Source organism: Doryrhamphus excisus, chromosome 8 (genome assembly GCF_030265055.1).
Source record: "Doryrhamphus excisus isolate RoL2022-K1 chromosome 8, RoL_Dexc_1.0, whole genome shotgun sequence".
In the NCBI taxonomy this organism is placed as follows: Eukaryota; Metazoa; Chordata; class Actinopteri; order Syngnathiformes; family Syngnathidae; genus Doryrhamphus; species Doryrhamphus excisus.
Genome location: NC_080473.1, coordinates 4,267,235 through 4,295,157, shown reverse-complemented (window position 1 = coordinate 4,295,157; position 27,923 = coordinate 4,267,235). Strand labels below are relative to the sequence as shown.

The following is a 27,923-nucleotide window of genomic DNA, read 5'->3' as shown; positions in this document are numbered from 1 at the left end:
CCGTGTAGATGCTCTTAATATTGGTTCAGCAGTTTGATGCCATGTGCTGTATTGGAGTTCAGTTACTTGTGCATTGCAACATTGTTGTTTGTACACTTTTCATTTGAATAAAGGTAAAGCACACACTGTGAGAGTATGGTGTCTAAAATTGTGTAGGCCACTGTTTTATTTCACATTTGGGCAAAATATCAAGTTGATTCATGGAGAATATGATTTTCACTGATTAAAAGTGCACCACAATGTATGCTTTCTGTCCTTGCACGTGCATTAAATTAATGGCATACATAGATAATATAAACAATAGTAGGATATCCAGTGGGATACATTGTGCTTGTCTTCCTGTGACTCATTCCAGATACTCATCAGTGATGGGTTGCAGTACCGTCTCATTTTTTCGGGTCACCGAGTGGTCAGGCTGCTCGGGCCGGCACAGACGATGGAAACGCTAAAAAGGTAATATAAACCAAAGTAAGCAAGCTCAAATGAAGCATGAACCATCTCTCATCCAAGTCTGTGACAATGTCAGCAGCAGACCCGCCCCACCTGATAGAAGGTTCCACTGCTGGTGCTCAGCTTGTACAGCGCACAGCCCGGAACCAGCAGGATGGAAGAAAGGGCCAGCACCCAGCCCACCATGTAGGCCCACGTTGGGTACACGTACCAGCGATTGAAGGTCAGAGGCTGGTATTTGACTAGTGAACATATAAAAGTCCCCTGAGGAAATAGAAAGGGATTGTTTATCCTGTTTAGTATGGTTAACTGGCTCATCAATGTAACATTACTGACACCTAGTGACCAGTGTAGATTACTACATATCAAAACGTGTAATTTATTTTCTGAATGCCTTGTATTTGTATTTCAGTTTATTTAGCCATTTTTATTAGGGGTGTTCCGATCCTTGATGAGGATCGGACGATATCGGTGAAAAACACACTTGCAAAATGCTTCATTTAGGCCAAGAATTATGTAAAATTTGCTTGAATATGCATTTTTTCCATAATATAAGTTGTATTCAACCATGAAACGGAAGAGGAGATTTATGGATGTAGTGAAGAAGGACGTGAGGGTAGTTGGTGTGAGAGGGAGACAGATGCAGAAGACAGGGGTGGATTGAGGCGATTGGTTTGCTGTGGCGACCCCTGAAGGGAAAAGCCCAAAGAGAATGAATACTTTTGAGGAAGAGTCAGTCAAAAATAAACATTATTATGTTTGTAAAGGCAGATTCTTTTGGTATAACTCATGTACGGACTCTCATTAGACTGTTGTTGTCATGTTGTTCAATACACTCACCAGCGAAATGATGGGGGTGATGTAGCACCAGCAGATTTTGAAGAAAGGGTTGGCTCGCTCGCCCGTCATGTTGTCGATGATGTCGTACAGCCGCTCTGCTCCTAAACACAGAAGTCATTCTGTAATCATTTTGCCAATAAGACATAGAGTAAATAAACGTGCCATATTAAACCATCTTTCAACCATTTAAATGTGACAGATAGTTTGCACAGCTCCTGGTTTTATTTTAAGAAGTGTGGCGAAGCCTACCAAATATCCAGCCCACTGCCAAGCTTTCAAACACACACAGAAAGAGGATGCAGGCTCCATTGCAGGCGTAGTAGTCGAATACCTGGAAGAAATACATCCCTCCCTGAGGATGAGAGCGAGGAGAATTACTCGTTCATTATTTGTGCAGGTGTGCTTCAAAGCGTCCGAGGAGCACAGCGTATATCCCCTACATCTGTGATCATGATGAGCTGGGAGAAGAAACATATGAGGCAAAAGAGGAGGAGGAAACGTTCCCGCCTGCCTGCCCGGCGCATCACTGTGGGAAACATGTCCACGACGGACGTCATCACCACCTCCATTGCAACAAACTGTATACGCAGAAAGAAAAGAGCCATGAGGGGACCTTCCAAGGGTGAGTCAGCCCCGAATGCAAAGGAGTCTTTACTTGTGTGTCCAGGCCCAGGAGCAGGATCATGAAGAAGAAGCAGATGGACCACAGTTGAGGCAGCGGCATCATGGCCACCGCCTGAGGGTAAGCAATGAACGCCAAGCCTGGACCTGTAAAAAACAGGGCCATGCACTTTATAACTATCAATAATCGGAACTGTACTCAATAGAAGCACTCAAATGGAACAAAGGCGCTAAAATCATGATCTTCAGGATTTAAAGCTACAGCAACTGCCATCTTGTCTCCTTGTCACACAATGATGATGTCACATGGTTAATGTGATCAGTTGGAGAGCTCTAATGGTCTTTATTATGTCCTGTGTGTGTGTGTGGTATAAATAAATCGAAAGACAAAGAAATACATTAAGTGGATATCCTCATCACTCACTACTGTATATATTTATATGTATATATAGTATATATGTGTACTGTACTGCCGTGTGTACTGCCATAAAATACAGCAAAAATTGGCATATTTCACACATAGTTGCTTAATGGTGATTAATTGTAATTAATCAATTTGAAAACGGTGGTAAATTGATAATTGTTTAAAAACATTTGACAGCCCTAGTGGTTTTTAAATGATGTGACCAAACTAAAAAACAACAGTGTGCCAAGGAGACAAAATGGCGACCCCCACAGTTCCCTACGTTTACGAACCAGCTGGTGCCACTAGCTGCCTGCATTGAACTGATTATTGTCCAATTTGGTGAGCTTTTTCAGATTATAACCTAAATATCCACTCCTTGTTCATACTTATGTGTCAAAATACACGTAATTGTTGCGGTGTTTGTATGCTAATAGTGATAGATTAGCAAAAAAACAAACAAAAAAAAGCAGTTGCTCAATTTTAAGCGGCCATTGAGTGTAGTATTTTATATGTAGTTTGTTTGACATGGTGAGCCAGTTAAATAAACGTTCATGTAGCACCTTAATTCAACACCTAGTGTGGAATTTTCAGTTATTTCGTGCGGAAGCTAACAATAGAGCCGGTGCCATGAATGACACCTGTGCCTATCATGTGCGTGGATGTCCTCAAGATGGCAGCAGAAACTTTTTAACTACTGCGTTTGAAACACTTCATCCCAAAGCATCAACTTTCTCTTCTTTTTTCCATCACCAGATGCCATTTATGAGAGTTTAAAGTTTACCCGACTCGGCTACTTCTGCAATGGGAACTCCCTGTTCATGAGCCATGAACCCCAGCACAGAGAAGACGGCGAAGCCAGCCACCACACTGGTACCACTGTTGAGTAAACACAGCCACAAGGAGTCTCTGTAACACACAAAGACACTTTTAATGTATCACTTGTGTTTTACAACCGGGCTTATAACTCTTGCCAGGTTGTGCTTCCATACAGTTGTAATCAGTGATGCTCAAATGAATCCTGACGATATGGGGGGCGAATTGGTTAATGTCTGACCTGTATACGCACTAAAATGTGATTTTGGTGTAATTTTTACATAAACACAACGCCAAACATGATTGGTTTTACATTTATATACGTCTCTATTCACTCGCGATGTTATTGTAAGGTAAACCGAAGGAACAAGTGTTAATTTGAACTGTACTTTTGTGCATCGTCCTTAGGGGGCGCCAGAAACGCCATGCTATTCAATATCACAGGCAACAGTATATAGAGTACATTTAGATTATTTATAGTTTTCTGAATGTGTATGAAAAACATACATGCAAATCAAATTATATCAAAATGCATCTGAAAAAATACAGTTTCAATCTTAATTATTTAACTTTCAGTGTCAAAGATTCAAATTAAGTACACTGCAGATTTCCTGCAAGCGCTGTATTGTAAAAATCTCCATCTCTCTATATCTCACAAAATAATAAACGATGCTCAGCTTTGCCAAACAATTTCAGAAAGATATTTGTTAAATTAAGTGTTTATTCATATCGAATATCTTGCCCAGCATCTCATGAGATTATGCATGTGTGGCTAATATTGTGCATGATCAGGGTATATTTTATTCAGTCATTCGTTCATTTTCTACCGCTTATCCTCACGAGGGTCGCGGGGGTGCTGGAGCCTATCCCAGCTGTCGTAGGGCGAGAGGCGGGGTACCCCCTGGACTGGTCGCCAGCCAATCACAGGGCACATATAGACAAACGGGTACATTTCAGTTGTATGTTACTGCTTCCTTGGGACACTTACTTGTAGCAGTTGTTGTCGTAAGTGTTATAGCTGCCCAATACAATGAGAGTGCCCACACCAATGCTGTATGAGAAGAAAATCTGGGCGCCGGCCTCCATCCATACCTGTCAAAAATCCCACCCACATCCAAATGAGTGTGTGTTTTGCTCTTTGCGGTGTGCCCTCACCACTGTCTAACCCCGCTTACTTGAGGGTCCGTGAGTCGCGACACTTCTGGCAGAAGATAGAACACCACCCCTTGTCTGGCTCCAGGAAGAGATAATCCACGGATCAAAAGGATGAGCAGCATGACATACGGGAAGGTTGCGGTGAAATACACAACCTGGAAAGGAGCATGGGGGGTTGCATGTGTTTAATGAGGTGTTGCACGTCTGCTGAAACTTTCCAGACTTTACCTTTCCGGTAGATTTAACTCCTTTCCAGATGCAGAAGTAACATATGATCCACATACCGATGAGGCACAGAAGCACCTCCCACCTGATGCTTCCGATCTCATCAATGCCCCTTGATATGTTCAACACTCTACGTCTGTAAATATATGTCGTGTCCTGTAACAACTGCATTTGGATAATATTAGTCTATGTGTTTATTTTCCATACTCCCAGAATTCTGTAGCTGCTGATGTCCCGTTGGTGTGGTTGCTGCCCCCCAAAGTGTGATTCTTTGTCTTGAAGTCCACACAATCCACTAACAAGGTAGGAGAAAACGTATTCAGTCTGGATGTGACAGTCATCCTTTTTTTTTCAATTCATCAAAACATTCAAATTTAAAGTTACAGTTGACAACACATTTTTCTCAAGTAACTATTAAAATCATTCTTATTATAGTCATTAAATATAATATTAGGCATGTAAAATTTACTTTTTTCTTTAGATTAATAGTTTTTTCATTCTTCAATAGTCCAACATTTATTTTTTCTTCATATGTATTTAAATAATTAATTTTATTTGTGCCAATATACTTTTATTTCATTGTTTTATTTATATTTTTTCACTGCTCTCTAAGAATCCATAAAAATATTTTTTCAATTAAAAAAAGCATTATTCTACTTTGGGACTGCACTGTATTCCACTGAGAGGTGTTTCTAATATTTAACCTTGTAAGTATATCTCAAAACTAGGGCTGTCAAAAGCAGCAGGTTAACAGCAGTAACTAATTCATTTCTCTAACCTCAGTGGAGCGTCCCCACCCGGTCACACAAAGCCTGACGTTCTTTTATAACTTTAGTCTGACCTGAACACGTAAAACAGCAGTGCAGTTCCAACACCACATACTGCATCTCCAACTCACAAACACGTCTCTCGTCCTCCTCGGAAAGACACGTCCTCATTGTCACGAGATGCATTCATGAACACTCCGAAAATCACGAGAATGTCTTAATTATGTGCATGTGGTCTAAATAGAAAGACGGAAGTGTGATTTGATGCATTTAAGTATACTCAGAAATCCCAGATAATACATGTACACAATTTAAATTACTTGGTGTCTTTGGATGCAACGCTTCTTGGCTCATAATAATACAACGTGTGATTCCAATGTTCTCTTGCACTCTTCGAGAGACTAGTGTTTTAGCTTTTAGCCTGGGTTTAATTTTTAGTTCATTTGAAGCTGTTAATACATAAAAATTTATATGTAATTTTGACCCGTCATTTATCTTTTTGTTCAGAAAATGCAGAAAAATGGGCATATTTCACACATAGTTGACACTCAGCTGGTATGTCCTCACCAGTGTTCCAGTCGTTGTCACAGGTGCTCCAGGGCAGCTGGGAGCTAAAGGAGAACAGCAGATAAAAGAGAGCCCAGGACAGAATAACGATGTAAGTCATGCAGCTGTAGAGCAGGATCAGCTGCCCTCCATAGCCAATACCTGGCACACACACACACACACACACACATTAGTGTTGTGCAAGTTCAGAGTTCTCATGAACTAAACAAACAGTACATATAGGAATAGTTCACATTCAAAGTTCACAATTAAAATTTTGAACAAGTTCAAAGTATATTTAATTTTCTTATTTTTTGTTTAAAACAGGGATTCCCAAAATGTGGGCTGAGCCCCCCTGGTGTACCGTGGTGGTACTGCATGTGGGCCACAAGAGGTCATTAAAAATATGATTCATTTTTGCAAATATTTTAAAATTATTTTTAGTGTAAAATATTTATTGCACAATTAAAAAATAGAATTAATAATAATACTATTATTATTATCATTATTATTCCCCACTACTGTTCCTTTAGAAAAGGACTGTTTTTTTGCACTAGTGTGCCCAATGCTTGCCTGGTAATGCAACCTGAAGCAAGTGGAGTGCTTCATGTGTCGTGCCGCCCACTAGTAAAATGTGGCCAGTGATGATCGCGACATGCTGTTGCTGCAGGAATACAAATATTTCTCATCAGGTAAAAACTGGACCTAAATAGTGGTGCTGATTCTGATTCTATACTCACAGATGTTTAACCACAACCCTAACACCACAAGTATTTCACATTCGCTTACATTATTTAGTGACAAGAGTCAGTATGATTCAGTACAGTTTTATACACATGTCCAAATATAATTATGAACTTGCTGTATTGTTAAGTTGGTGAGATTCAGTACATTTAACCTCAGGAAAAAGTATTTCAGTACATTACAGCACTTGTTGGGTTTCAGTAGATCATGCATGTGTACCTTATGAAGTGTCCACTGGGGGCTTATTTTATATATACAGTATATACTAGTAAACTGTAGTTACCATTTATTTTGGCTTTGTATTCAATATTAGAGAGGTTGTGTGTTGACATGCTTTATGCTTGTGGTTGACCTGCAGAGGGTTGGCAATGTGTGACTAGCATCACACACTTCTCAGTGATGTGACCTCATTGACTTATTGACTGTTTCAAAAAGTAGTTTTTAATGTCCCATTCTCACACTTTGTCTTCACAGTTTGTACGTGTGTTACTCACCTTCAGCCAGTGGGCACAGCTTCCTCCAGCAGGTGATCCCCCCTTCTTTGGAGTACTGGCCCACGGCGGTCTCCAAAAGGAAAAGCGGTACACCACACGTCACCACAAACACCAGATACGGCACCAGGAATGCACCTGAATGTCAACAAATACCAATATGCAGTATGCACACATACACAGGGAACATACGCTCTAGGAGGCTTACCGCCGCCGTTTTTGTAGCACAAGTAAGGGAACCTCCACACGTTACCCAAGCCGACAATGTTGCCAGCAACAGCCAGGAGGAACTCCACCTTGCTGGCCCAGTGTCCTCTTTCCTCCACCTCATTTTGGCCTTGTTTTGTGCCAAGCGCTTTCCTCCACATTCCCAGAAAATCTCAACTGTTCACTGTTCGGGTGTCCACTTTTACTTGCATAGTCACCGATGTCTTTTGTCACTTAATGAGCAACCTGCTGAGCAGTTAATCAGTTCCCACTGGAAATGTCAATTATCTCCAGGCTGAAAATGAACTGTGACATTCATTACTTTTGCACTATATGATGCAGACTAGGGGCGGCACGGCGGTCGAGTGGATCGCGTGCAGACCTCACAGGTTCAATTCCACCCTCAGCCATCTCTGTGTGGAGTTTGCATGTTCTCCCCGTGCATGCGTGGGTTTTCTCCGGGTACTCCGGTTTCCTCCCACATTCCAAAAACATGCTAGGTTAATTGGCGACTCCAAATTGTCCATAGGTATGAATGTGAGTGTGAATGGTTGTTTGTCTATATGTGCCCTGTGATTGGCTGGCGACCAGTCCAGGGTGTACCCCGCCTTTCGCCCGAAGACAGCACCCCCGCGACCCTCGTGAGGAAAAGCGGTAGAAAATGAATGAATGAATGAATGATGCAGACTAATTTATTTTTTTTATTTCCACCAAAAATAGATCTTTTTAAAATTTTAATTCATGCAGAAATATTCTCTGAAAGGTACAAATCCAATATCCTTGTCACACATCTGTTATTTGACCTGCAAAAAACAGGAGAAACCGCTTTGAAGCTAAAGTATCTCAAAGCATAGAAGAAGCCACGTGAAGAAAAAGAAGCCAGAGAGTGTCACAGGTCCACTTCCGCTATGTTCAGTCCTTGTATCGCTAAGCTGCTTCTGCTGACCAGATGCAAGATGGCAGCGCTTCATGTTTCCAGCTGCATCCCACACCAGCAGCTCAGCCTGAGCGGAGCAGCAGCTGGATATGTAGCTCACCCACAATGGCTGAGAGGAGCCCACAACCCACTCGGACACATTGAAGGGGGTGTCTCCTTCCATTAAGGTGACCTCGTGCTGATGATGGTGGTGCTGACCCTCGCCTGTTTTGTCCCCTGTGGGCAGTGGATTGCGGAATAAAGTCAATGTGCCTTGGCCCCGCTGTAGTTGGAGGGCAGCGAGGCCAGAGCGCCCCTTGTCTGACACAGCCAGAGACACGCCCCAGGTGGACTCGTTGCAGACAGGAGGACAGGAGGACGGCACTTGTGTGATAGAGCAGGATGGAGGGGAGGTGTCAGGGTCCTTCAGAAAAAGACACAATATGAAACTTCATCTGCATACGTGACGAAAGGTCAACAATCCAGTTGTTCCATACTCACTGGAGGAACCACTGTCAAGTAGACCACGGCATAATTTGTGTCGGCAGAATCGAGAGCGTGCACTGAGAGCGTCAGTGTGACAGTCGCACCGGCCTGAGCCGTGGAGGGCGTGTGAAGGCCCACCTGACTGTGGAAAAGCTTGTGCGCACCAACATGGAACCTGATGGGAGCAAAGACAGACTTTTTATTATGAGTACAAGATAAACAAAGGCTTTTTAGGTGTTAGGTGTTCAACTACCTATGAGGTCCTTTGCTATGTAGATACTCAGGGTCACCATCAGCCATTAATGTGAATAGTCTGTCCGGGCCATGGTTTAGGATGTTGAACTTCACCATGGTGCTGTGACCAGGTACCAAAGGGGGGGCAGATAGAACCTGTGTGTGATTTAAAAAAATAAAAATGCTACAGTCCAGTATGCAGTACATATACTGCACAGTATATGCTATGTAACATATTTGCCTTTAGAGGATTAAAATTAAATTAATTCATTCATTTTCGACCGCTTATCCTAACGAGGGTTGTGGGGGTACTGGAGCCTATCCCAGGTGGCCAGCCCATCACAGGGCACATATAGACAAACAACCATTCACACTCACATTCATACCTATGAACAATTTGGAGTCGCCAATTAACCTAGCATGTTTTTGGAATGTGGGAGGAAACCGGAGTACCCGGAGAAAACCCACACATGCACAGGGAGAACATGCAAACTCCACACAGAGATGGCCTAGGGTGGGATTGAACCCGGGTCTCCTAGCTGTGAGGTCTATGCGCTAACCACTCGACCGCCGTGCAGCCTGTTAAAATTAAATAATAAACTAATTACGTGATATTATATATCAGGCTGAAATAGTTTGGAATTATTGAGTTGTTGAAAGTAAAAAAAAAAACATGTATTATGTTTATATTTGGGAAGCTGACATTGTGTTTTGTTTTGTTTTGTTTTTCTACAGCAGAAACATGATCAGGTGTACCTGATGAAGTGTCTCGTGTTTTGTTTCACCCTGGCTACTTACCTGTATCCGGACATGAGTGGGCTGTACCATTTCCGTGGCAACCCTCTCCAGCTTGTTTCCCTCGCCATCACGTCCCGTGAGTCGAACGCAGAAGGGCACTCTAGGAATGGAGTCCAGCCACCCAACCAGCTCCTCAGCAGCGTAGCTTGATGATGGAGATGATGCGGAGGAGGAGTTCAACAGCACCTGCTTGAGGCTCTCCCCTTCTGCTCCCAGTAGTGTCACATGACTGAAAGAAACCTCCTGGTGAGGAGCCAGGCCCATCACTGCCAGCACCAGGAAGGCAGGAACACCTATAGGTAATAAATTCACACCACAAATGACAGTTAAGGTCCCTTTAATAATATATATATGTATATTTTAAACCCATTTTCTTAACCTGCTATAGGGCTGCCCTCCACTCTGGCCAGTCCAGGGTGCGTCTCATTGGTTACAGTGGCAAAATAATACAGGAAATCCACATTGCTGTCAGCTGAGGGGACCAGTCACATTTGTCACTTATTTTCTGCCATTAACTTGTCAATTTGTAAAATAATAGTACCTACTATGTTGAATTTTTAATACCAGTACCTATTATGTTGAATGTTATGTGTCCATCAGCCTTGGCTTGCAGGTTCCACTGGCCCGGCTGGATAGGAGGCAGTAGACGAACACAGTACAGACCAGTGAAGGGCTCTATATCAGCCAGGGAGCCTTGCTTGCTCAGCAGAGACTGGCTTTGGCCTTGGAAAAGGTAGAGTAATGTGAATGATTGTCTATATTCCTGATGCAGTTGTATCAAACACTCTTTTTTTCTTCTCTTAGTTTACCTGAAGGATCAGTGAGGATGCATTCTGTCAGAAGGCCAGTGATGTGTAAGGTGACGTTTTTTACAGAGCTGTCAACTCGAAAGGAGTGTGATGACATCTGGTCCTGGTCCGACTTGACATGGAGGAGAGTCACCTGGTGAGGACAAATTAAGACAGTTTAATTGTTTTGAAAAATAATGCTCACATTTTTTTGGCCACTCATCCTTGATTGTTCATATTTTAGTTACTTTGTAGTTCATGAATAATGGCATAAATGTCATAATAGATTCTTTAATCTGCATTTCTAGCCGGATTTGCACAAAATCCATCTGGAGCCAAAACAGGAGCCAAACATGCGCTGTGAAAAAACTCACGACAATCTTGTCAACTCATTGAAAACTGCAGGAGGCCTTCACTCAAAACAGTTTGACTTGTGGTTTCATCTTACAAATTAAATTCATCACACAGCAATTTAACAAGAAAACATTATCCCGCAGATATATAGAAACATATCAATACAAGTTTAATATGTAAAAAAAATCCTCATTATGCTTTTTGTTTGAGAAAAAAAATTCATTGTAGGAGTATGGAAACCATAGAAAATGGCACTGCAATGCTGCTTCTGCCCACCAGAGGTAGCCAAATGAGCCGGAGTCAAAAGCCTGGGGATGAAGCTTATGTTTGCAGCGCCCCGATGAAGGCATTGCTCAGGCGCAATGCCGAATGAGAAAACTTTTAAATGTTGTTTTTTTTTTTTAAGTGAGCTCATATTAGGATTTAGATGTATGTATACCTTTTGAGTGTTAAGTTGCCATGTGACGAATTTTGTTTTAGTAACGTGTTCTTTGAAACATGACACCGTGAGTCAAGACTGTTATGGTATACTGGTAGATATACTGACCTCCTGTGATTTCCAATGTGTCAGCAAGCTGGTTGTGAGTGCACTGATAGCTTATAATCTAAACTTGTGAGTGGCACAATATTTGAACACTTGGTAGTTGTTCTAAAGTGAAGACAATGTCACCAGATTAGAATTCCTCCATAAATTAGCCCCACCGTACGGTTCAAAGTTAAAGAAAAAAGTAGTGGATTATGCACTGGAATTTTCCGGTAATCCAGAATAAACAAAATGGTCTATATTTGTCCAAAATGAGATTGTCTAAATGCCTTTAAATATGATGCACTTCCTCCGGGTTGCCTTACCTTGTCAGCCGCTGTGTTGTCCTCCACTATGGAGGAGACACTGTGGATGTCAGAGTTGCTAGTGAATATTGTCAGTCCTCCAGATAAAGAGGACAGAGATGAGTAAAGGGAGAAGCGATCAGGGGGCAAAGGTTCCCGACTCCTCCTTTTCCTCTTCTTCCTCCTCCTTCCTGAACTCTCAGTGGCATATTTGGGGTCTTCAGTCAGGAGAAAGGTCACCTGTGGGAAGATGGTTTGAAGAGGTGCTTTTCTGTCTTTGAAGTAATCGTCTTACTTTGCTCTGTTTGGCAAGCGCCAGGGCCTTCACCACGTCAAACAAGTGGGCGTCTTTGGGTGAGGCGTCGGTGAACACGAAGATCTTGGACATCGGCGGGCTGTGAGTGAGAGCCAGCTGCAAACATGCAACAGTTAGTGGGCAAACACTCCTCAGTCATTTTGAGCTTTGGGTCTATACCTGGATGGCTGTGAAGCACATTTCTGGTTCGTCTCCTCCACCCAGCGCTAGCAGGTTCTCCATGTGTTGCATGAACTGGTCGGGGTCATCTGTCTCGTACATTGGTCCCACCTCTGCACATAACATGAAGCTTAATGAATCTAACTTTTAACACATTTATTACTTGCTATGAGCAGTGGCCATGCTTCATTCAAGTTTTATATTTAATACAGAGTGGTCAATTAATTATCAGTTGCTTTCTGTCCAGGGTCATTCAAATAGTCTATTGTGTGGGGCCAAAACATTCTGTTTTATATGTGTGGTCTATGGTCTTATGATTGGATGCAGTGGTTACTGCGTATGATGACAACTTTAATGCATATTTTAATTGCTAACACACTGTTTCTCTTTTTCAATGTAATGGTCATGGTTTTATTTCATTTGAACATGCATCAGATTACAATTGAGTGCATCACATAATCAGTTCACAGTTCCACATGTCCAAAAGGAGTAGGAAGAAGCAAAGCTTATTAAATCCTACCGCTCCATCTGGTACTTTTACAATCAGTAACTGTTACATTTGTTCACTTCCTGCTTTCCTAATATAATTTAAGTACATTAAGTAAACAATGTAATTTTATTGTATTTTTTGGGGGGGTAAAAAAATATTATTTGGCTTTTTCATTTTTTACACACAATTGTTTTCCTCAACTTGCCACCTCTGAAGGCTTAATCGCACCCACAACTCTCTCAACCTCTCCACTTCTTGCTCAGCTTGTTCAGGGTTTTGGAGGCTAATTGTTGAAGTCACTGTTTGGTTGCCTGGCAGCCTATAGAGAATTTACAACTACATTTCTTTCTTTGCATTCTGCCCATTCAGACCTTTCTTGTCACAGTTTGCATGCTTTGGCGTTGGGAGGAGCGCAGGCGTGTTTCTAGGATTTGAACTTCAAATGTGCTCAAAACCTGTGGCTGTTGTGTGCCGTAGTGTTTTTTCAGTCAAGTGTACATTTTACATGCACATGTTAATTCCATAGCTCATATTGTTAACCCAAATCTATGGAGAGTATAAATACTATAGGACAAGTTGTGTCCAGGAGGGATCAAATGCTCTTGGTTCCAACCCCCTGGCCTTACAGTAGGTTACCCCAAGCAGTGTGCACACTCACCGGGGTCATGGAAGGGTACCAATACAAAGGTGCCCGATTGTCCTGGGAGACTCGCTCGATTCTGGATGATGGCGTGAGCCCGGAGGCGAGCCGCTGTGATTTCCTCAAACATGCTTCCTGTGGTGTCCATGACGAAGACCAGTGCGGGGACCTGCTTCACGCTGAAAAGCCTGCATTCAAACATGCATTTTTTTTCCCTCTTACAGTATTTTTCAGCCTTTTCTTCGCACGTGAAAGATTGAGAAGCACCTGAGGAAGGCTTTGTGTCCCACTGTGTCCCTGAGGTCTCGCAGTACAGTCAGCGTGGCTTCAGATGCCAGCATGGCGGCTTCCACGTGGAGGTAATGATGAGGGGAGAAGACAGGCGAGGTGCTGTCCTTGTTGATGCCCCCTTTTGCCCCCATAGAGCGACTGCTGTCCAGAATGCCTCCATGGCTGCATTTGCCTGACGACAAAAGTTGCATGCTCACACTGTCTCCCTTAGACATCCTGTTTTTCAACCCACCCACAGTGGCCCCAATTGCAATACACAGGAGAGGCATTCGTGTGCGAAATGGGGTTGCTTAAATTGCATACCTTCAGGTTTAGGAGGGACATTGCTGAAGTAACCGGTTGTAAGCAACCGGGCGTCTCGCTCCATGTTTGTCAGTCTCGGGAGGAGGTTGTTCCGGCAGGTGACGCTAAAACACTCCATACAGGTGGGAGTGTCACCTTTGGAGCGAGAGGAACACATGTTCTATGTGTTTAACATTCACCCTCATATTTAGCACAATGATACAGTGTAAATACACCACATTTACACTGTTAAAACTTAGTTTTCCACAAACCGCAGCATTCATGCGATACAAAGTATCTATCAGTCTGCTGATAGATTAGGTTAGCGTGCAGAGCTCACAGCTCGGAGACCCGAGTTCAATCCCACCCTTGGCCATCTCTGTGTGGTGTTTGCATGTTCTCCTCGTGCATGCATGGGTTTTCTCCGGGTACTCCGGTTTCCTCCCACATTCCAAAAACATGCTAGGTTAATTGGCGACTCCAAATTGTCCATAGGTATGAATGTGAGTGTGAATGGTTGTTTGTCTATATGTGCCCTGTGATTGGCTGGCCACCAGTCCAGGGTGTACCCTGTTTCTCACCCGAAGACAGCTGGGATAGGCTCCAGCACCCCCGCCATCCTCGTGAGGATAAGCGGCAGAAAATGAATGAATGAAAAGTAGTACAACACATTGTTGCTTAGCATTAGTTCAACCTAACTACCGTTTCCACTTGGACGCATTTCACTGCAGCACACAACGTTCCATGGGAGAGCAGCTGTCTTTGTTCATGTCCTCATTAGCTGCATTTCCAATGATGAATCAACCCTAAACTATTATCACAGGCAAACATGACATCTTGAACCTTCGGTTACCTTCAGCAACAGGGAGAGCGGGCTCCTCGGGCTGCAGCAGGTGGCGGTAAATTGAGCGCTGACCCAACTCCACCCAGTTACTGTGGCTATAGAAGTCCTGGTGTCAAATCAAATGCATAATTATGCAAACCAGTCCATTTCATGTAATTATTGGAGTGATGCTGTGTACCTGCAAGGAGTGAAATAGCTGACCCAAGCTGTGGCGGGCACTTTGGTACTCATTGGCCCGCACTGACAACAAGGTTTGAGTCCAGAACCTGCGCAGCATTGCCATGGCACTGTCCATTTGCTCAGAATCAAAGTGGTACACAGGGTCGGACCTGGTGGAGCTCAGGAAGTCCATTTCTGCATTGGACTTCACCACCTCCCCCACAGCTCTCCAAAAGGCTCGTCCCAGTCTGGTCTGCAAAGGATGAAACCTTGTAAAACCTCTTCAAATTACTTTTAAATTGTCTTAACTTTCCGATTGTTTTATTTCATCATAGTCTTCCCTCTGAATGTTGCAGCGCACCTCGTCCTCAGCATGGTCTCCTTTGTCTTTCTGGATGTCCTTCAAAGTGTCAAGCGTGACATTGAGGATGGCTCGCTCAGTGATGTGCTGGTGTGTGTACGAATCCCAGGACAGCGTCAACACCCGAGACCAAAAGTTGGGGAGGAAGCACGTGCACGGGAAAGCCAGGAGGAGAAGGTAAACACAAAACAGCCAGTGCATCTTCCTCGGATTGTCTTCTCAAGCTCTTGTTCTCCTTGGACAAAGGGGTGCTTCGTCACACCCTACCTGCCCATGAAAGGTCAGATTAGAACAGGAAATTACAATTTGTTAGCTCTGGTTAATTAATCTTTTTTTTACATTATTAATTCAATATGTGTAGACAAATTTATAATACATGTTTGTGTTCATTTCAGCACATAATTATATCCATCCCTACACTTTTTATGCTGGTTATCCTCATTAGGGTGGCAGCATACCCCCATGACCCTAATGGGGATAAGCGGGGTACACACTGGACCGGTCGTCCAGCCAATCGCAGGCACATATAGACACTTATTCATACATATGGACAATTCGCATGCATGTTTTTGGGATGTGCAATGGGAGAACATGCAAACTCCATACAGAGATGTTCAAACGGAGATTGGAACCCAGGTCTTCTCAATCTCCTGACTGTGTGGCCAACATGCTAACCACTCGTCCAGCATGCGGCCATAGAATTCTATAGTAAGGTCATTAAAAAAAAACATGTCCTCCTACTATCAACAAGTAAGACAGGTTAGTGAGAATTATTTAATAACAATTAAATATGGCTGGTAACTATAAATTTTTTGAAAGCTGTACATTTCTATGTGGCACAAATATCAGTATAAGAAAAAAGTGAAAAGAGAAAAGAGATTTGATTATTTGAATTTATTAAAAATTATATATATATAATTTTAGTAGTTACAATAGTTACAATATAAGTTTAATAGTTACAAATACAGTACATCTGGTCTGTTGCACACTAATATATATATATATATATATATATATATATATATATATTTTATTTTATTTTATTTTTTTGCTCCAATACATTTGTGTTGAATGATCTTATACCACAAAGTGACACTTAAGGAAGCATGTTAGACTCAACCGCAAACACAATAACACAGTGCAAGATTTGTTCCTTGAACTATAATCGTTATTTAAATTAGTTGTTGGTGACATGTCACCCGCTCCTTAACCCCCTCCAGCCTTCCACCACCCCGGCCCAAAAAAAAAACCCTCCTCTTGCATTTCTTTCGTCTCAGCCTGTACTGAGGCCCCTTATTGTTCTTAGTCATCTTTATTCCAACACAATGCTTTTGTTCTCCTCGCTTTCACAAGGAAGAGTCTGAAACAAAACCCAAAAACAAGCGGTGTGCTTGGCCCCCACCCACTGCGCATTTATTTGAACTGATTAAACTACTGTAGTTTCTCTTATGTGCAAAAATGTGCAACACATGCATCCCCTCTGCAATGGTGCATATGTTTTTTTGTCAGTTTTTCTTTGACTACTGCAATAACTACAATAACGCAGTCATTCAAGAAGAAAACAAATTAAGAAAAAGCTCTCACCTCACTTCTTCCTCTTCTTGTTCTGGTGTCTTCACACTTGATGCAGAGTCGTCACAATCTCACGGGTGCACCACACATGTATGCTCATTTGACCACGTAGACTTTCACCTCAGAGTGTTAGCAGGACACTTTCATTTTCACCCCACTTTACGAAACGAACGTACCCTCAAAAGTGGAATGACAACAGCGATATGGTGCCAAGTGGTAGTTTGCTAGGTTCAGATGAGATTCTGGCTTGATGTTGAGTGGTCTTGAGTGTGTTTCTTGGGAAGTGGGCCACAGTGTGAGGCAGAAGACATCTCATCATAGTGCCCCTACGGCCTTACTTGCCCCCCCCCGACCCTCCCATTAACGCACGGTGCATTGATTCACCACAATAGAGACGCATATATTACCGTCCATGGGGCTCAACTTGGGTCTTAACCCACCCCCGCCCCTACCGTCCTCCATCTATCACTCTTCCTTTTTTCCTTACATTTATAAACACCACAGCCCCTTCCTCTCGCCCCACTTTTAATGGCGGAGGTGTGGCGCTTGCTCTCCATCACTTGGGGCATTGGAGATATTTCCTTGTGGAGAGATTGGTTTATGCAGCTGGCATTCCCACTCAGATGCCCCTTTTCCACTGCACGGTACCGACTCGATGCTTTACCTTTCGCAAAAATCAAATGCAAATGCATTTGAGGATACGCATGGCAACGTGATCTTACCCTGCTGCTGCGGTATTGTCCACAGTCTCTGCTTTGCTAACAGTGCTTTCTTTTCTTCACAATCGTATTTGTAAATATTTTTTAGACACCAACACTACAATCAGTGGCGATTCCTGGGTAATTGCCCAGGATAGCATTCCAATGGGGACGCCGCAAGGATGAGATAAAAGAAAAATGTCATATTTATTTGTGCTCAGCGCTTATTTACTGATCAAGTCGGGATATGTGTAGCAGATGTCTACAGGCGGGTTACTGGCGGACCCATACTGCTCAGAGAGTGGATCAAACCAAACCGAAGAGTCAAGTGAAGCCATGGGGTGCACAATTTAGAAAGAAGAGAAACGAGCCAAGGATAAAGTCATCGAATAAGAAAACGTTTTTAATGCATATTATTGTCTATTATCATCTTAGCTGTATAGTGGCAGTAGTTGTAGTTGTTGTATTATTTTAAATCTAAGAATCATATGTATTTTATTTTTTATGAGAAGAGTAGTATCATGAGTACTAAATTCAATACATACATTAATTCAACAGAGCTCTTGAATCCTTGATGGTAATGTAATTTAAATATGCCTTACTAATTCAAAGTAATTTGAATTAGAAGAAGTTGACACTTGACACAACTAATGGCCTGGATAATACGGACTTTTAAAAAACAAATCAAACATTGTGCATAAAAATTAGCTGTTTACCATCAGTCTGTTATAATAGTAATATTAATGTGTGCTTTTTGTACACTGCTGCAAATGACAACCACAATAATCACACAAAGAAATGATCTCTGAATCTAGAGTGATCTTGAGGTTTTTTATTTAAAAAACAAAACAACAAGACTGCATGGTGGACGAGTTGTTAGCGCGCAGGCCTCACAGCTAGGAGACCCGAATTCAATTCCACCCTCGGCCATCTCTGTGTAGAGTGCATGCAAGGGTTTTTTCCGGGTACTCCGGTTTCCTCCCACATTCTAAAAACATGCAAGGTTAATTGGTGACTCCATATTGAATGTGGGTGTGAATGGTTGTTTGTCAATATGTGCCCTGTAATTGGCTGGCGACCAGCTGGGATAGGCTCCAGCACCCCCGCGACCCTCGTGAGGATAAGCGGTAGAAAATGAATGAATGAAAAAACAAACAAACAAATGCACCCACTCTATTGGATCAGTAGTCGGGTCCACATGGAAACTGAATAAATGAATAATGTGTAATACGTAAGGTTCTCCGACATGTGGCGCTGTAAATCGACACGCACTGACAAAAACACCTGACACACCAAAACTAAAGAAGAAACGCATGGGCATAAGGTTCTCACACTTCCGGTTCCGGTTGTTCGGCTTGACGAGACTGACGACGGAAATTAAATTACTTCTAAGAGTGAATTTGGAGTATTACACGAAAATATACTCGGAAGATGTTGAGTGAGTTATACTAGTCGAAATATTCAGCCATGTCGTCTTTTCAGCAGCCGTACCAATCACCGTCACTTTTGGTCACGTGACGGTGACGTCATTTCCAGCTTGAACCGCAGTGTTTTGCTTGTCCGCGCTTTAACGACAAGGTGGCGTAATCATGTTTCCACTCTGGAAGCCGTTTTCAATGCCATGTAACAACAATGGCTGCCGTACAAAATTTGGTTGTGGAAAATCATTCTATCTCTATTTTAGGAAGCTGCGTTGTTTCTTTTTTATAATGATATTTTTTATATATCGATAATGAAATTAATAAATATTTTATCAGTGGTTTAATTCTTGTGACCAAATATATACATAATCGAAGTTTTAAAAGCACAAACCGATTTTTTAAAAAAGTATTTCAACGTGTCGAGTGGGCGTGGTCCTCTGTCACACTTCAGCCTTCTTCCTTGTGGACTCTCCACTTAATACTCTCAACGCAGGTAGGTAGGGCTGTATAGTGGGGTGCTCATTTTATAATATGTTTACTACTTTGTAATGTAAATTCAACCTTTTCACACGTTTTTGTATCTCCCCGCTTGACTACCTACTTTTCTTGCAGGGAAAACAATACTGGAAGAGTCCTGTGGACGTGACATCATAATGAACCGCTGTGGTCTGCTCACTACCAGCAAGGAGCCAGGTATAAACACTTTTCATCAAGTTTCATTTCATCAAGTGTTAATTATGTACCGCTCGTCCACAATATATGATATATATATATATATATATACACATGTGTGTGTTTGTGTGTGTATATACCATATATATATCACATGTGACCCTAATTAGAACAAGTAGCATAAAAGATAAAACATATTATTAATTTAGCAGTCCTATTCGTGTTATTATAATGTATATGTGTGGATTGTATGAGCAGGAAGTAAACACATGATTGATTGTGTGTGCCTTTGTGGTTCAGTTCCTCTAAAGGGCATTGAAGTAGAACTGGAGGTGAAGGACCACGTGGCCACAGTGGTGTCCACTCTGCACTATGAGAACAAGGAGGACAAAGCCATAGAGGCTGTTTTTGTCTTCCCTCTGCCCGGAGATGCTGCTGTCTGCCATTTCAGCGCTAAGGTTGGACAGACTGAGATCGTAGCTGAGGTGAAGGAGAAACAGGAAGTGAGTCACATGCACGCTGAAGATCTGAAGATCTGAAAAAGACGACCGCAACCACGTGTTGTGCTCTCCAGGCTCGTGAGGAGTACGACGACGCATTGAGCTCCGGGCAGCAGGCCTTCCTGCTGGAGGAGAGCGATCAGAGCCCAGATATCTTCTCTCTCAGTGTGGGCAGTCTTCCTCCAGGAGAGAGCGCCTCCATCAGGCTTGAATATGTCATTGAGCTCGCCGTGCAGGCGGATGATGCGCTGAGGTTTTGTTTGCCTGCAGTGCTCAACCCTCGCTACCAGCCTCAGGGTAGGACACCTAGCAACACTTGGCAAAGACCTTTTGATTCATGTTGTTGTAATATCTCATATCTGTTCATGTCATCACTAGTTTATGTACAGTATATACCAATATTATGGCAATACACTGTATATTTTAGGAAGGTTGGAATCAAATATTGGGTCTTTGGCTCAAACAACAGTTTTTTAAAACCCTGATTGAAATCTTTGAGCCGTGGAAGAATTCTTGTTGCGATGTTTCCAGGGAGCGAAGGTGGCGCCGTCCAGGTGACCGCTGTCCCCGCCTCTCAGGTGCCCTACAGTCTGTCCTTCTCTGCCCGGGTGTCCTCTCCTCGTCAGGTCTCCAGAGTGGACTCCAACTGTTCCCTGGAGCCTCTGCAGTACCTCAACGCAGAGCAAAGCCAGGCTGCTGTATGTAGAATGCTGACATACGTGTGTTTGTCACAGTAGAGGCGTGTTATGTAATGTACAGTATGTATGTATGTATTTATTGGGTCTTAGGTTAAACTGGCTGAAGGACACAAGTTTGACAGGGATGTTGAGCTGCTGATTTACTACAAAGACGCCCACCGGCCAGCTGCTGTGGTGGAGGCAGGACAGGCGTCTGCCAAGCCTGGTGAGATACCTCCAATCTTCAAAATGAATGAATTAAAATCTAAATGAACACTTACTGTGTTTCAGGCACACTGATGGGGGATGCGGTGGTGATGCTGAGCGTGTACCCTGAGTTCCCCCAGGCTGTGATGTCTTCACTGGCATCTAGTGGAGAGTTTGTGTTCGTACTGGATCGATCTGGAAGTATGGATTGTTCTCTCAACAAAAAACGACAGAATGAGACTCGCATCAGCAGTGCCAGGGTAATTGGGTCAATAAATCATTAATTTTTTCTGCTTCCCAAAGGTGGCCTTGATTGTTTATCTTTCACTTCCACACAGGATACCCTTCTGCTGCTTCTGAAGAGCTTACCAATGGGCTGCTACTTCAACATCTACAGTTTCGGGTCCAGATTTGAACATATCTTCCCGTAAGAATATACCCTGTCCTCAAATATTATATTCCTGTGTTTGGTCTCACACGTACTTGTGTGTATTTTCATGGCAGTAAGAGTGTGGAATACAATGAGAAGACCATGGAAGAGGCTCTGAAGAAAGTCAAGGAAATGAAGGCTAACCTGGGAGGAACAGAGATCCTTCAGCCGCTCAAACACATTTACAGCCAAACCTGCATTGCCAATCACCCAAGACAAGTAATGCAAAGTCTTTACACTGTCGTTGTAATAAACACACACACACACACACACACACATGCAGACAAACCAACAGACAAACTCTCTTAAAACGTGTCAAACAGACTGAGCAGGTTTCTCCTTCATGTGGTGACACCGAACAGCGATTTGCTTGTGTGCACTCTGATTTGAAACAATGTTGAAACACACCCATGTGACTCTTCTCTCACAGAATTACTGTTGTATAACTTTAAAGTCAAATGTATGTGTGTACCAGGTTTTTGTCTTCACTGACGGCGAGGTGGGGAACACCAAAGAGGTTATGAGCCTGGTGAAGAAGAATTCCGCCACCCACAGGTCAAAGCATATACATACATACATACAGTACATACATACATACATGGCGAACAAAATTGTCATCTTTGGGGGTGTTATGTATGTATACGTACATACATACTCTGTGTATCTTGATGTCTTACTTCGGTGTGTTTAAACCAAAGTGACTGTCTTGCAGGTGTTTCTCTTTTGGGATTGGGGAAGGGGCCAGCACTGCTCTCATCAATGGATTGGCTAAGGAGGGAGGAGGTCACCCTCAGTTCATCACAGGAGCTGACAGGATGCAAGCAAAGGTACACGAACAACTTTAAATGCAACAATGGATCCCAAAGAAATAACTGACAGTTGTTTGACACCAGGTGATGCAATCGCTGCAATTTGCTTTGCAACCAGTAGTGGACGACATTTCAGTCAGGTGGGATCTGCCAAAGGGAGTGTCCGTCACTGTCCTGTCTCCACCTCTCACGGCTATTTTCCAGGGTCAAAGATCACTCATTTATGCTCAGCTCACTGGACAGGTAGGCCACACATCTTTGTCTTTAATCACATACATGAATGATAATCTCATCTGGTTTGTGATCCTGCAGTATTTCTCTCCGCAGAGTTCAGAGTCAACCGATGGCTGTGTAAGTGTCGAGTACAGCCTAGCAGGTCAGCCGTACCAAAACCATCTCCGCTTCTCACTGCAGCCCACAGAGGAAGCTGGGTAATACGGGTTTCATTCACACGCCACTATGTTCAATTATAGTCAATGATGCTAGGCAGAATTTACGAGACCCAATCATTCGTTTTCCCATAAGCGTAATAAAAGTAATTCTAGTCACATTGTTATTTGGCAATTTGAGGAAGAGCGTTCCACTGCACTACACAGCAGAGAAAGCACAGGGAGAACTGACACAAACTTCAGACATTACTCCAAAATGAGCACTTTAAGGAACATTTATTCACACATGAACTGGAATGTCTTTGCTGTCAGCAGATTAACCATCCACAGACTGTGTGCTCGAACTCTGATTTGCTGCTTGGAGACACGGGAGACAGAGCACAGCAGAGAGCCGGATGAGGCAGTGAAGGCCCAGGTGGTGGAGGTCAGCGTCCAATCAGGAGTGAGCAGCTCCTTCACCGCCTTCATTGCGGTCAACAAAGCCAGCAAGGAAGCCATTCAAGGACCTCTTCTGCGCAGAAATGTTCCAGTATCTTTAGCCTTGTGTTCTGGTGAGTTTCAAAAATCAAGTTAGCATAGCATTCTGTAAAAATGAAAAATGATTAAAATCAAGTGAATCAATAGGTTATTCTCACTTTGTTTTTACATGGTGTGTGTTTGGAGTACCTACCATTTTTTTAAATTTGAACTTTTTGCTAGCTTTTTTGTTTTTATCTCAAAGGTCTGCTTTGTCTACATGGTGACAGTAATATATTTTTCTTTTTCCCCAAACTGATCGCCTGTTTTTTTTTCATCCCACAGGTTTTGCTGTCAATGTGAAGAGAAAAGGCAGTAAGTAGCCTCAGCAGGCAAAACCTCAGCGTTTATTGTATTGTCTTCTAGCTACCTAGTTTAACAACTAAAAACAATTGTCTAGTAGACATGCTCCTGGTGTCAAAAATACACACAGCAACAGAATGGGTGGATCAAAACAGGCAACACACTACTATTAATAATAATAAGAATATTAACTATTATGTACACTACCGCTCAAAAGTTTGGGATCACTTGCAAATGTGTTAAAAATTAATCAGAGGATTTTCAAAGAGGCCTACTATCAACAACTGTCCTCTGCATCAATCTCCTGGTATGGCTGCTAATCCAAGTTCATCATTTTATAAGGCTAATAGATGATTAGAAAAGCCATCTAAAAATCTAAACTAAAACTAAAATCTCTTACCATGCTGTTAACTATTCCCTTCAGAGAGCAGCACAAACTGGGTCTAACAAGGACAGAAAAACGATGCACAACTGTGCAAGAGAGTGTGTAGTTTAAGACAAAGATGCCTCACAGCTGCACTAAATAGTAGCCATCAAACACCAGTGTCAGTATCAACAGTGAAGCGGCGACTTCAGGATGCTGGACTTCATAGCAGGACTGCCAAGAAAAAGCCATATCTCATACTGAACAAAAACATTTCCAAGTCATCCCAAACTTTGGAGCGGTAGCATACGTTTTAACCATGTGCTATCCAGCCTTTTTTACAAAAACTGTACAGCAAAGCTCTCTGGGAAACAGTACTCACAGCGATGTTACATTATATAAATTGTGTCCGTTTGATTCGGGTCATATTTTAACCATGATTTTCTTTAGGGTTCGCAGCTCCCCGTGGTCCTCCCAGGAGGTGCATTGACGCCTGTGATGATGTTGAAGGTACATCCGCAAGAGTAATTTCATATGTATGATAATTTACAATTGATACTTCAGATGAGCGCAGATGCAGACAAGAGTTTGATTGTAACACTGGCCTTTTACTCTCTCAGGCTGTGTAATACCTGTTGCTTTGCCAATGTATGGGTGTTGGTATTAGCTGTGTTTTATTTCGGGGCATCCCCCCATCACTCACATTGACTGCTCTCTATTAAGAATAATTTATTCGACAAGAAAAAGCCTTTTGTTAATGCATATATTTTCACACTCTTGTAGATGTCATGTATTCCACATTTAGTGTCTGAATGCCTTTCTCGGTTGAACCTTTTGCACACCATGTTGTTGTTTTATTTGTTTTACTCACGAAAATGTACTTTTTTCCCAGAAGAACAACCTGAAATGAGTTCCAAAGGAGCTATGAAGAAAAGCAAGCAGCAGCAGGAAGGCAAGAATTATGTTGTATACCTAGTCCACATGGGTCAACGGAGGGCAGAGACACTGCAGGTTTTCTCTCCAACCATTTTCTCCAGCGGAGGAATTTATTGATGAGCTCTTTCCTCAAATTGAAGGAGGTGTTGATCGTTCAAATCACCTGTTTTAGTGACTGATGAAAGAAAGATAGAAAACCTGCAGTGTCTTGGCCCTCCATGACATGTGTTTGACACCCCTGATGTAGTCTATTGATGGAAGGGTTTAACATTGGTATGGAAAGCATCCATCCATCCATCCATCCATCCATCCATCTTCTTTCTCATTATCTGAGGTCAGGTAGCATAGGCAGCCGCCTAAGCAGAGAAGCCCAGGCTCCCCCCCCCCCGGATGCTTCCAGCTCCTTTTCGACATCCTGGCCACATCCCGGTGCCACCTCATTTGGCTCCTCTCGATGCAGAGGAGCAGCAGATCTAGTCCCGAGATTCTCCCTGATTGACATTGCTTTTCAGCCCAGCCACCCTATGGGGAAAACTCATTTGGGCCACACACTACCTGTGATTGTTTGATTGCCTTTCGGCTCAGCTCCCTCCTAAACCCCATCGGACAGATCCAGAGCCTATATCGCTGCGGACGCTGCACCAATCCGCCTGTCGAGCTGACGTTCCATCCTTCCCTCACTTGTGAATAAAAAACCCCAATGTACTTACATTACTCCATTTGGGGGAGGAGCTCATCCATGACCTTACCAGGAAAGCCAAAGTGTGTGTCATCCTTAAAGGGGGATCAACCACCCTGGTCTGCCAATCCAGAGGCAGGCATCTCCCCCAATGTCCATACAATGCCATAGAATCGTGCCAACCAAGATGGCCCCACAGCATCCATGGCCTTAAGGAACTCTGGGTGGATCTCATCAACATCTGGGGTCCTGCTGCCACACAGGAGCTTTTCGACAACCTCAGCAACCTTAGAAATAGGAAAGCCCATCCTGGAGTCCCCGGGCATCTGCTTCCTTATTGGAAGACATGTCGGTGGAATTGAATAGGTCTTTTACGCTTTCCTTTCAACCCGTCCACATCATCTTGAGTCCAGGTCAGCAGCACAGTTGGCACAGTGTACTGTTTCCCTCTGCTGAAACGAAAACATCCGGAAGTTGTTCCCCATAGCTTCTCCCAACTCCTCCCATGTTTGTGCTTCGGAGACTCCCAAAGTCGCAAAACACTGCATACCTGGGGGCTGCCTCTGGAGTCCCATATGCCAAAAAGGCCTGATAAGACTGCTAGAAACTGTGTATATGCTTGAAATGTATTCATATTACGATAATATTACTTTTCAATGCAAGAAGAGTGTATGGTGAAGCAACTCAAGGCACGTGTTTGCACACATTTAGTCACTGCTTTTGTTCTCTGTTCTTTTGCAGCAAAATCAAGGGGAGGTATTTTCCATTCAGTCAGAAAGATGTTGCAAGGACGTGGGAAGGAGCCTGATATGCAGAGCATGAGGAATCCTGCTGATACTTGTCAGTTGACAGCTTCTTTAATTACTTTTTTTACAGTGCAGTTGTCCATTGTTATATACAAATGTAAAGGTGACTATAGGGCTGTTATATCATGTAAAGAGGGCTCTAATGTTAAAAACCCTATTTAAAAGATTAACTTTTTTACAATGACATTACTGTGATAATATTCCATTTATTAATATTGAATCGCTTATTAACCAATTAACCATGATTAATGAGAGACAACTGAACTTGTTTCAATTAAGCTGAGCTGACCTGCAAAAAACACAATGTACTGTACATTTTGTGGATGAAAATTTGGTTAAAGAAATGTACATATAGTATATCTTTTGTATATAATATAGACAGCACATCATAATAGAAGGTGCCTCAGTGAACTATCCAGTTGAGCACTTGACAAGACCTCTTTTCCCCCAACATGTTGTAAAGGGGTTTCACACAGCCCGCTACCCGCAGACCCTTATCTGCAGTTGGTCTCCCTCCAGAAGGCGTCCGGCAGCTGGGAGCTCAATCCGGCTCTGGCTGCTGCGCTAGGAAAGCCCAAAGAGGAGGTGGAAAAGATGAAGCCTGCATCGGTGGGTCCTTGTTGGAAATGTGCCATGTCCGCTGTCCGTCTTTTGTTGGTCTAATGTTTGTTTTTCTTGGAAACTCAGGCGAATAAGAACGTGTGGGCCACTGTTCTGGCTCTGGTCTGGCTTCATGGCTTCAAGTCGGACGCTGAGGTCGAATGGAAGCTTCTCGCCAGGAAGGCTGTGTCGTGGCTCCTTGCTGAGAAGGGTAAAATGGCTCAGATTTATTGTGACAATGTGTGATGTTTATGTTTTTTAATCAGTTGATGTGGATGATGTGTGTGTTTTTTTTTTTTGAAGAACCGCCTGTGACAGACTGTGTTGTGGCTGGAAACACTCTGTTGGGCTGCAACGTGCAAAAAGACACTCTGGGCCTTTGAGTAGTCCAATAAAATGAAGGGGATCTTTTTGCTTTGACAGCATTGCACTATTTTAATCCAGTCTGCTTCTCTCATTAGCATTTCTCTTTGTCAGGTTTTTCATGGGTCTGTAACACGCCTTGTATTAATATTATCTGACACAAAGAAAGTGATGTCATTTCTAGATACAAAGTTGGTGATCAGTAGTAATCGTTCGGCGTTACAGAAAAGTGTGGACATGTAGGGGGGGGTTTTCCCACATGAAAGTCACGCATGTCACCTTGTGTTGTTTACAAGTTAATAATGCTGGCTGAGCCGTTTCCTTCTTAGCACTATTACAGCATTTCTTGTGTTGCTGCTGTGTTTTGCAATGTACGGTTAATAAATGACCATCTTAAGCAGGGGTCTCAAACTCAATTTACCTGGGGGCCACTGGAGCTAGGGTCAGGGCGAGGCTGGGCCGCATCAGGTTTTCCAAAAAAAAACAAACAAAAAACGCATTTATTAAAAACAGAAAAATGAATAAACTTTGCTTTGGTCCGATTTTCTACAAGAAAAGCTCTGATAAAACATTCCACTATTTTTCTACACAAAATAAGATGAAAAATAAATAAAAAAAATCAAGAATAAAGAAAATCAATCCATCAGTAATAAATAAGTAAAGATAATAATAATAATAAAAAATAATAAAAACTTAAGAAACCACATATAGTTGGTGTGTAGACATTATTTTTTTCAGATTAAAATCAACAAAGCATTATTAGAGCCCTG

General features: G+C 42.7%; 3 protein-coding genes across 27 annotated transcripts; 1 reads left to right on the top strand and 2 right to left on the bottom strand.

Moving 5' to 3' along the window:
- Nucleotides 1–116: 116 nt before the first annotated feature.
- On the bottom strand, nt 117–5,981 carry LOC131135109 (sodium- and chloride-dependent GABA transporter 2-like). 3 transcript variants are annotated; one of them, XM_058081007.1, is made up of 12 exons: nt 5,352–5,471; nt 4,718–4,805; nt 4,514–4,646; nt 4,306–4,440; nt 4,119–4,222; nt 3,099–3,223; nt 1,946–2,058; nt 1,731–1,868; nt 1,540–1,642; nt 1,291–1,391; nt 544–714; nt 117–445 (listed from the first exon to the last, which is right to left on the bottom strand). In XM_058081007.1, the coding sequence occupies exons 1-12, from the start codon at nt 5,461–5,463 to the stop codon at nt 347–349; spliced, it is 1,422 nt and encodes a 473-aa protein (XP_057936990.1). In that variant the 5' UTR covers nt 5,464–5,471; the 3' UTR covers nt 117–346. The 3 variants fall into 3 exon arrangements, with proteins under 3 accessions (XP_057936990.1, XP_057936992.1, XP_057936991.1); XM_058081009.1 differs by lacking the exon at nt 5,352–5,471 and adding an exon at nt 5,845–5,981 and having other exon boundaries at nt 118–445; XM_058081008.1 differs by lacking the exons at nt 117–445; nt 544–714 and adding an exon at nt 728–1,139.
- LOC131135106 (von Willebrand factor A domain-containing protein 5A-like) lies at nt 2,392–27,749 on the top strand. 23 transcript variants are annotated; one of them, XM_058080985.1, is made up of 29 exons: nt 2,398–2,656; nt 3,071–4,813; nt 5,848–5,935; nt 7,042–7,093; nt 9,637–9,998; nt 10,300–10,432; nt 10,504–10,644; nt 11,983–12,066; nt 13,499–15,388; nt 19,515–19,595; nt 19,875–20,077; nt 20,149–20,371; nt 20,606–20,772; nt 20,863–20,977; nt 21,043–21,218; nt 21,297–21,385; nt 21,463–21,607; nt 21,864–21,943; nt 22,101–22,215; nt 22,282–22,440; nt 22,510–22,628; nt 22,899–23,137; nt 23,388–23,417; nt 24,220–24,279; nt 24,662–24,721; nt 26,126–26,224; nt 26,654–26,799; nt 26,878–27,001; nt 27,094–27,747. In XM_058080985.1, exons 10-29 carry the CDS (start codon nt 19,556–19,558, stop codon nt 27,171–27,173), a joined length of 2,469 nt encoding a protein of 822 aa, XP_057936968.1. In that variant the 5' UTR covers nt 2,398–2,656; nt 3,071–4,813; nt 5,848–5,935; nt 7,042–7,093; nt 9,637–9,998; nt 10,300–10,432; nt 10,504–10,644; nt 11,983–12,066; nt 13,499–15,388; nt 19,515–19,555; the 3' UTR covers nt 27,174–27,747. The 23 variants fall into 23 exon arrangements, with proteins under 23 accessions (XP_057936983.1, XP_057936968.1, XP_057936976.1 ...); XM_058080993.1 differs by having other exon boundaries at nt 10,504–14,942; nt 15,013–15,122; nt 15,207–15,388; XM_058080984.1 differs by having other exon boundaries at nt 3,071–3,195; nt 4,724–4,813; nt 10,504–15,388.
- vwa7 (von Willebrand factor A domain containing 7) lies at nt 8,026–17,098 on the bottom strand. The gene is made up of 17 exons (XM_058081015.1): nt 16,796–17,098; nt 15,212–15,478; nt 14,870–15,103; nt 14,701–14,797; nt 13,869–14,003; nt 13,542–13,737; nt 13,293–13,462; nt 12,145–12,257; nt 11,965–12,081; nt 11,691–11,909; nt 10,509–10,641; nt 10,270–10,422; nt 10,079–10,171; nt 9,700–9,992; nt 8,921–9,057; nt 8,683–8,842; nt 8,026–8,605 (listed from the first exon to the last, which is right to left on the bottom strand). The coding sequence occupies exons 2-17, from the start codon at nt 15,410–15,412 to the stop codon at nt 8,099–8,101; spliced, it is 2,958 nt and encodes a 985-aa protein (XP_057936998.1). The 5' UTR covers nt 15,413–15,478; nt 16,796–17,098; the 3' UTR covers nt 8,026–8,098.
- Nucleotides 27,750–27,923: the final 174 nt, after the last annotated feature.

Excerpts from the sequence above, each read along its gene's own strand:
- LOC131135109 (XM_058081007.1), bottom strand. The coding sequence starts at position 5,463 with ATGCATCTCGTGACAATGAGGACGTGTCTTTCCGAGGAGGACGAGAGA. Across the intron at positions 1,643-1,730 it reads AGCTCATCATGATCACAGAT|GGAGGGATGTATTTCTTCCA; the intron begins GTAGGGGATATA and ends TCTCATCCTCAG. Across the intron at positions 446-543 it reads GCAGTGGAACCTTCTATCAG|CGTTTCCATCGTCTGTGCCG; the intron begins GTGGGGCGGGTC and ends TTACCTTTTTAG.
- vwa7 (XM_058081015.1), bottom strand. The coding sequence starts at position 15,412 with ATGCACTGGCTGTTTTGTGTTTACCTTCTCCTCCTGGCTTTCCCGTGC. Across the intron at positions 10,172-10,269 it reads CATAACATTCAACATAATAG|CTGACAGCAATGTGGATTTC; the intron begins GTACTGGTATTA and ends TGGTCCCCTCAG. Across the intron at positions 8,606-8,682 it reads ACTTGACAGTGGTTCCTCCA|GACCCTGACACCTCCCCTCC; the intron begins GTGAGTATGGAA and ends CTTTTTCTGAAG.
- LOC131135106 (XM_058080997.1), top strand. The coding sequence starts at position 19,556 with ATGAACCGCTGTGGTCTGCTCACTACCAGCAAGGAGCCAG. Across the intron at positions 23,138-23,387 it reads ATCTTTAGCCTTGTGTTCTG|GTTTTGCTGTCAATGTGAAG; the intron begins GTGAGTTTCAAA and ends TTCATCCCACAG. Across the intron at positions 27,002-27,093 it reads GTGGCTCCTTGCTGAGAAGG|AACCGCCTGTGACAGACTGT; the intron begins GTAAAATGGCTC and ends TTTTTTTTGAAG.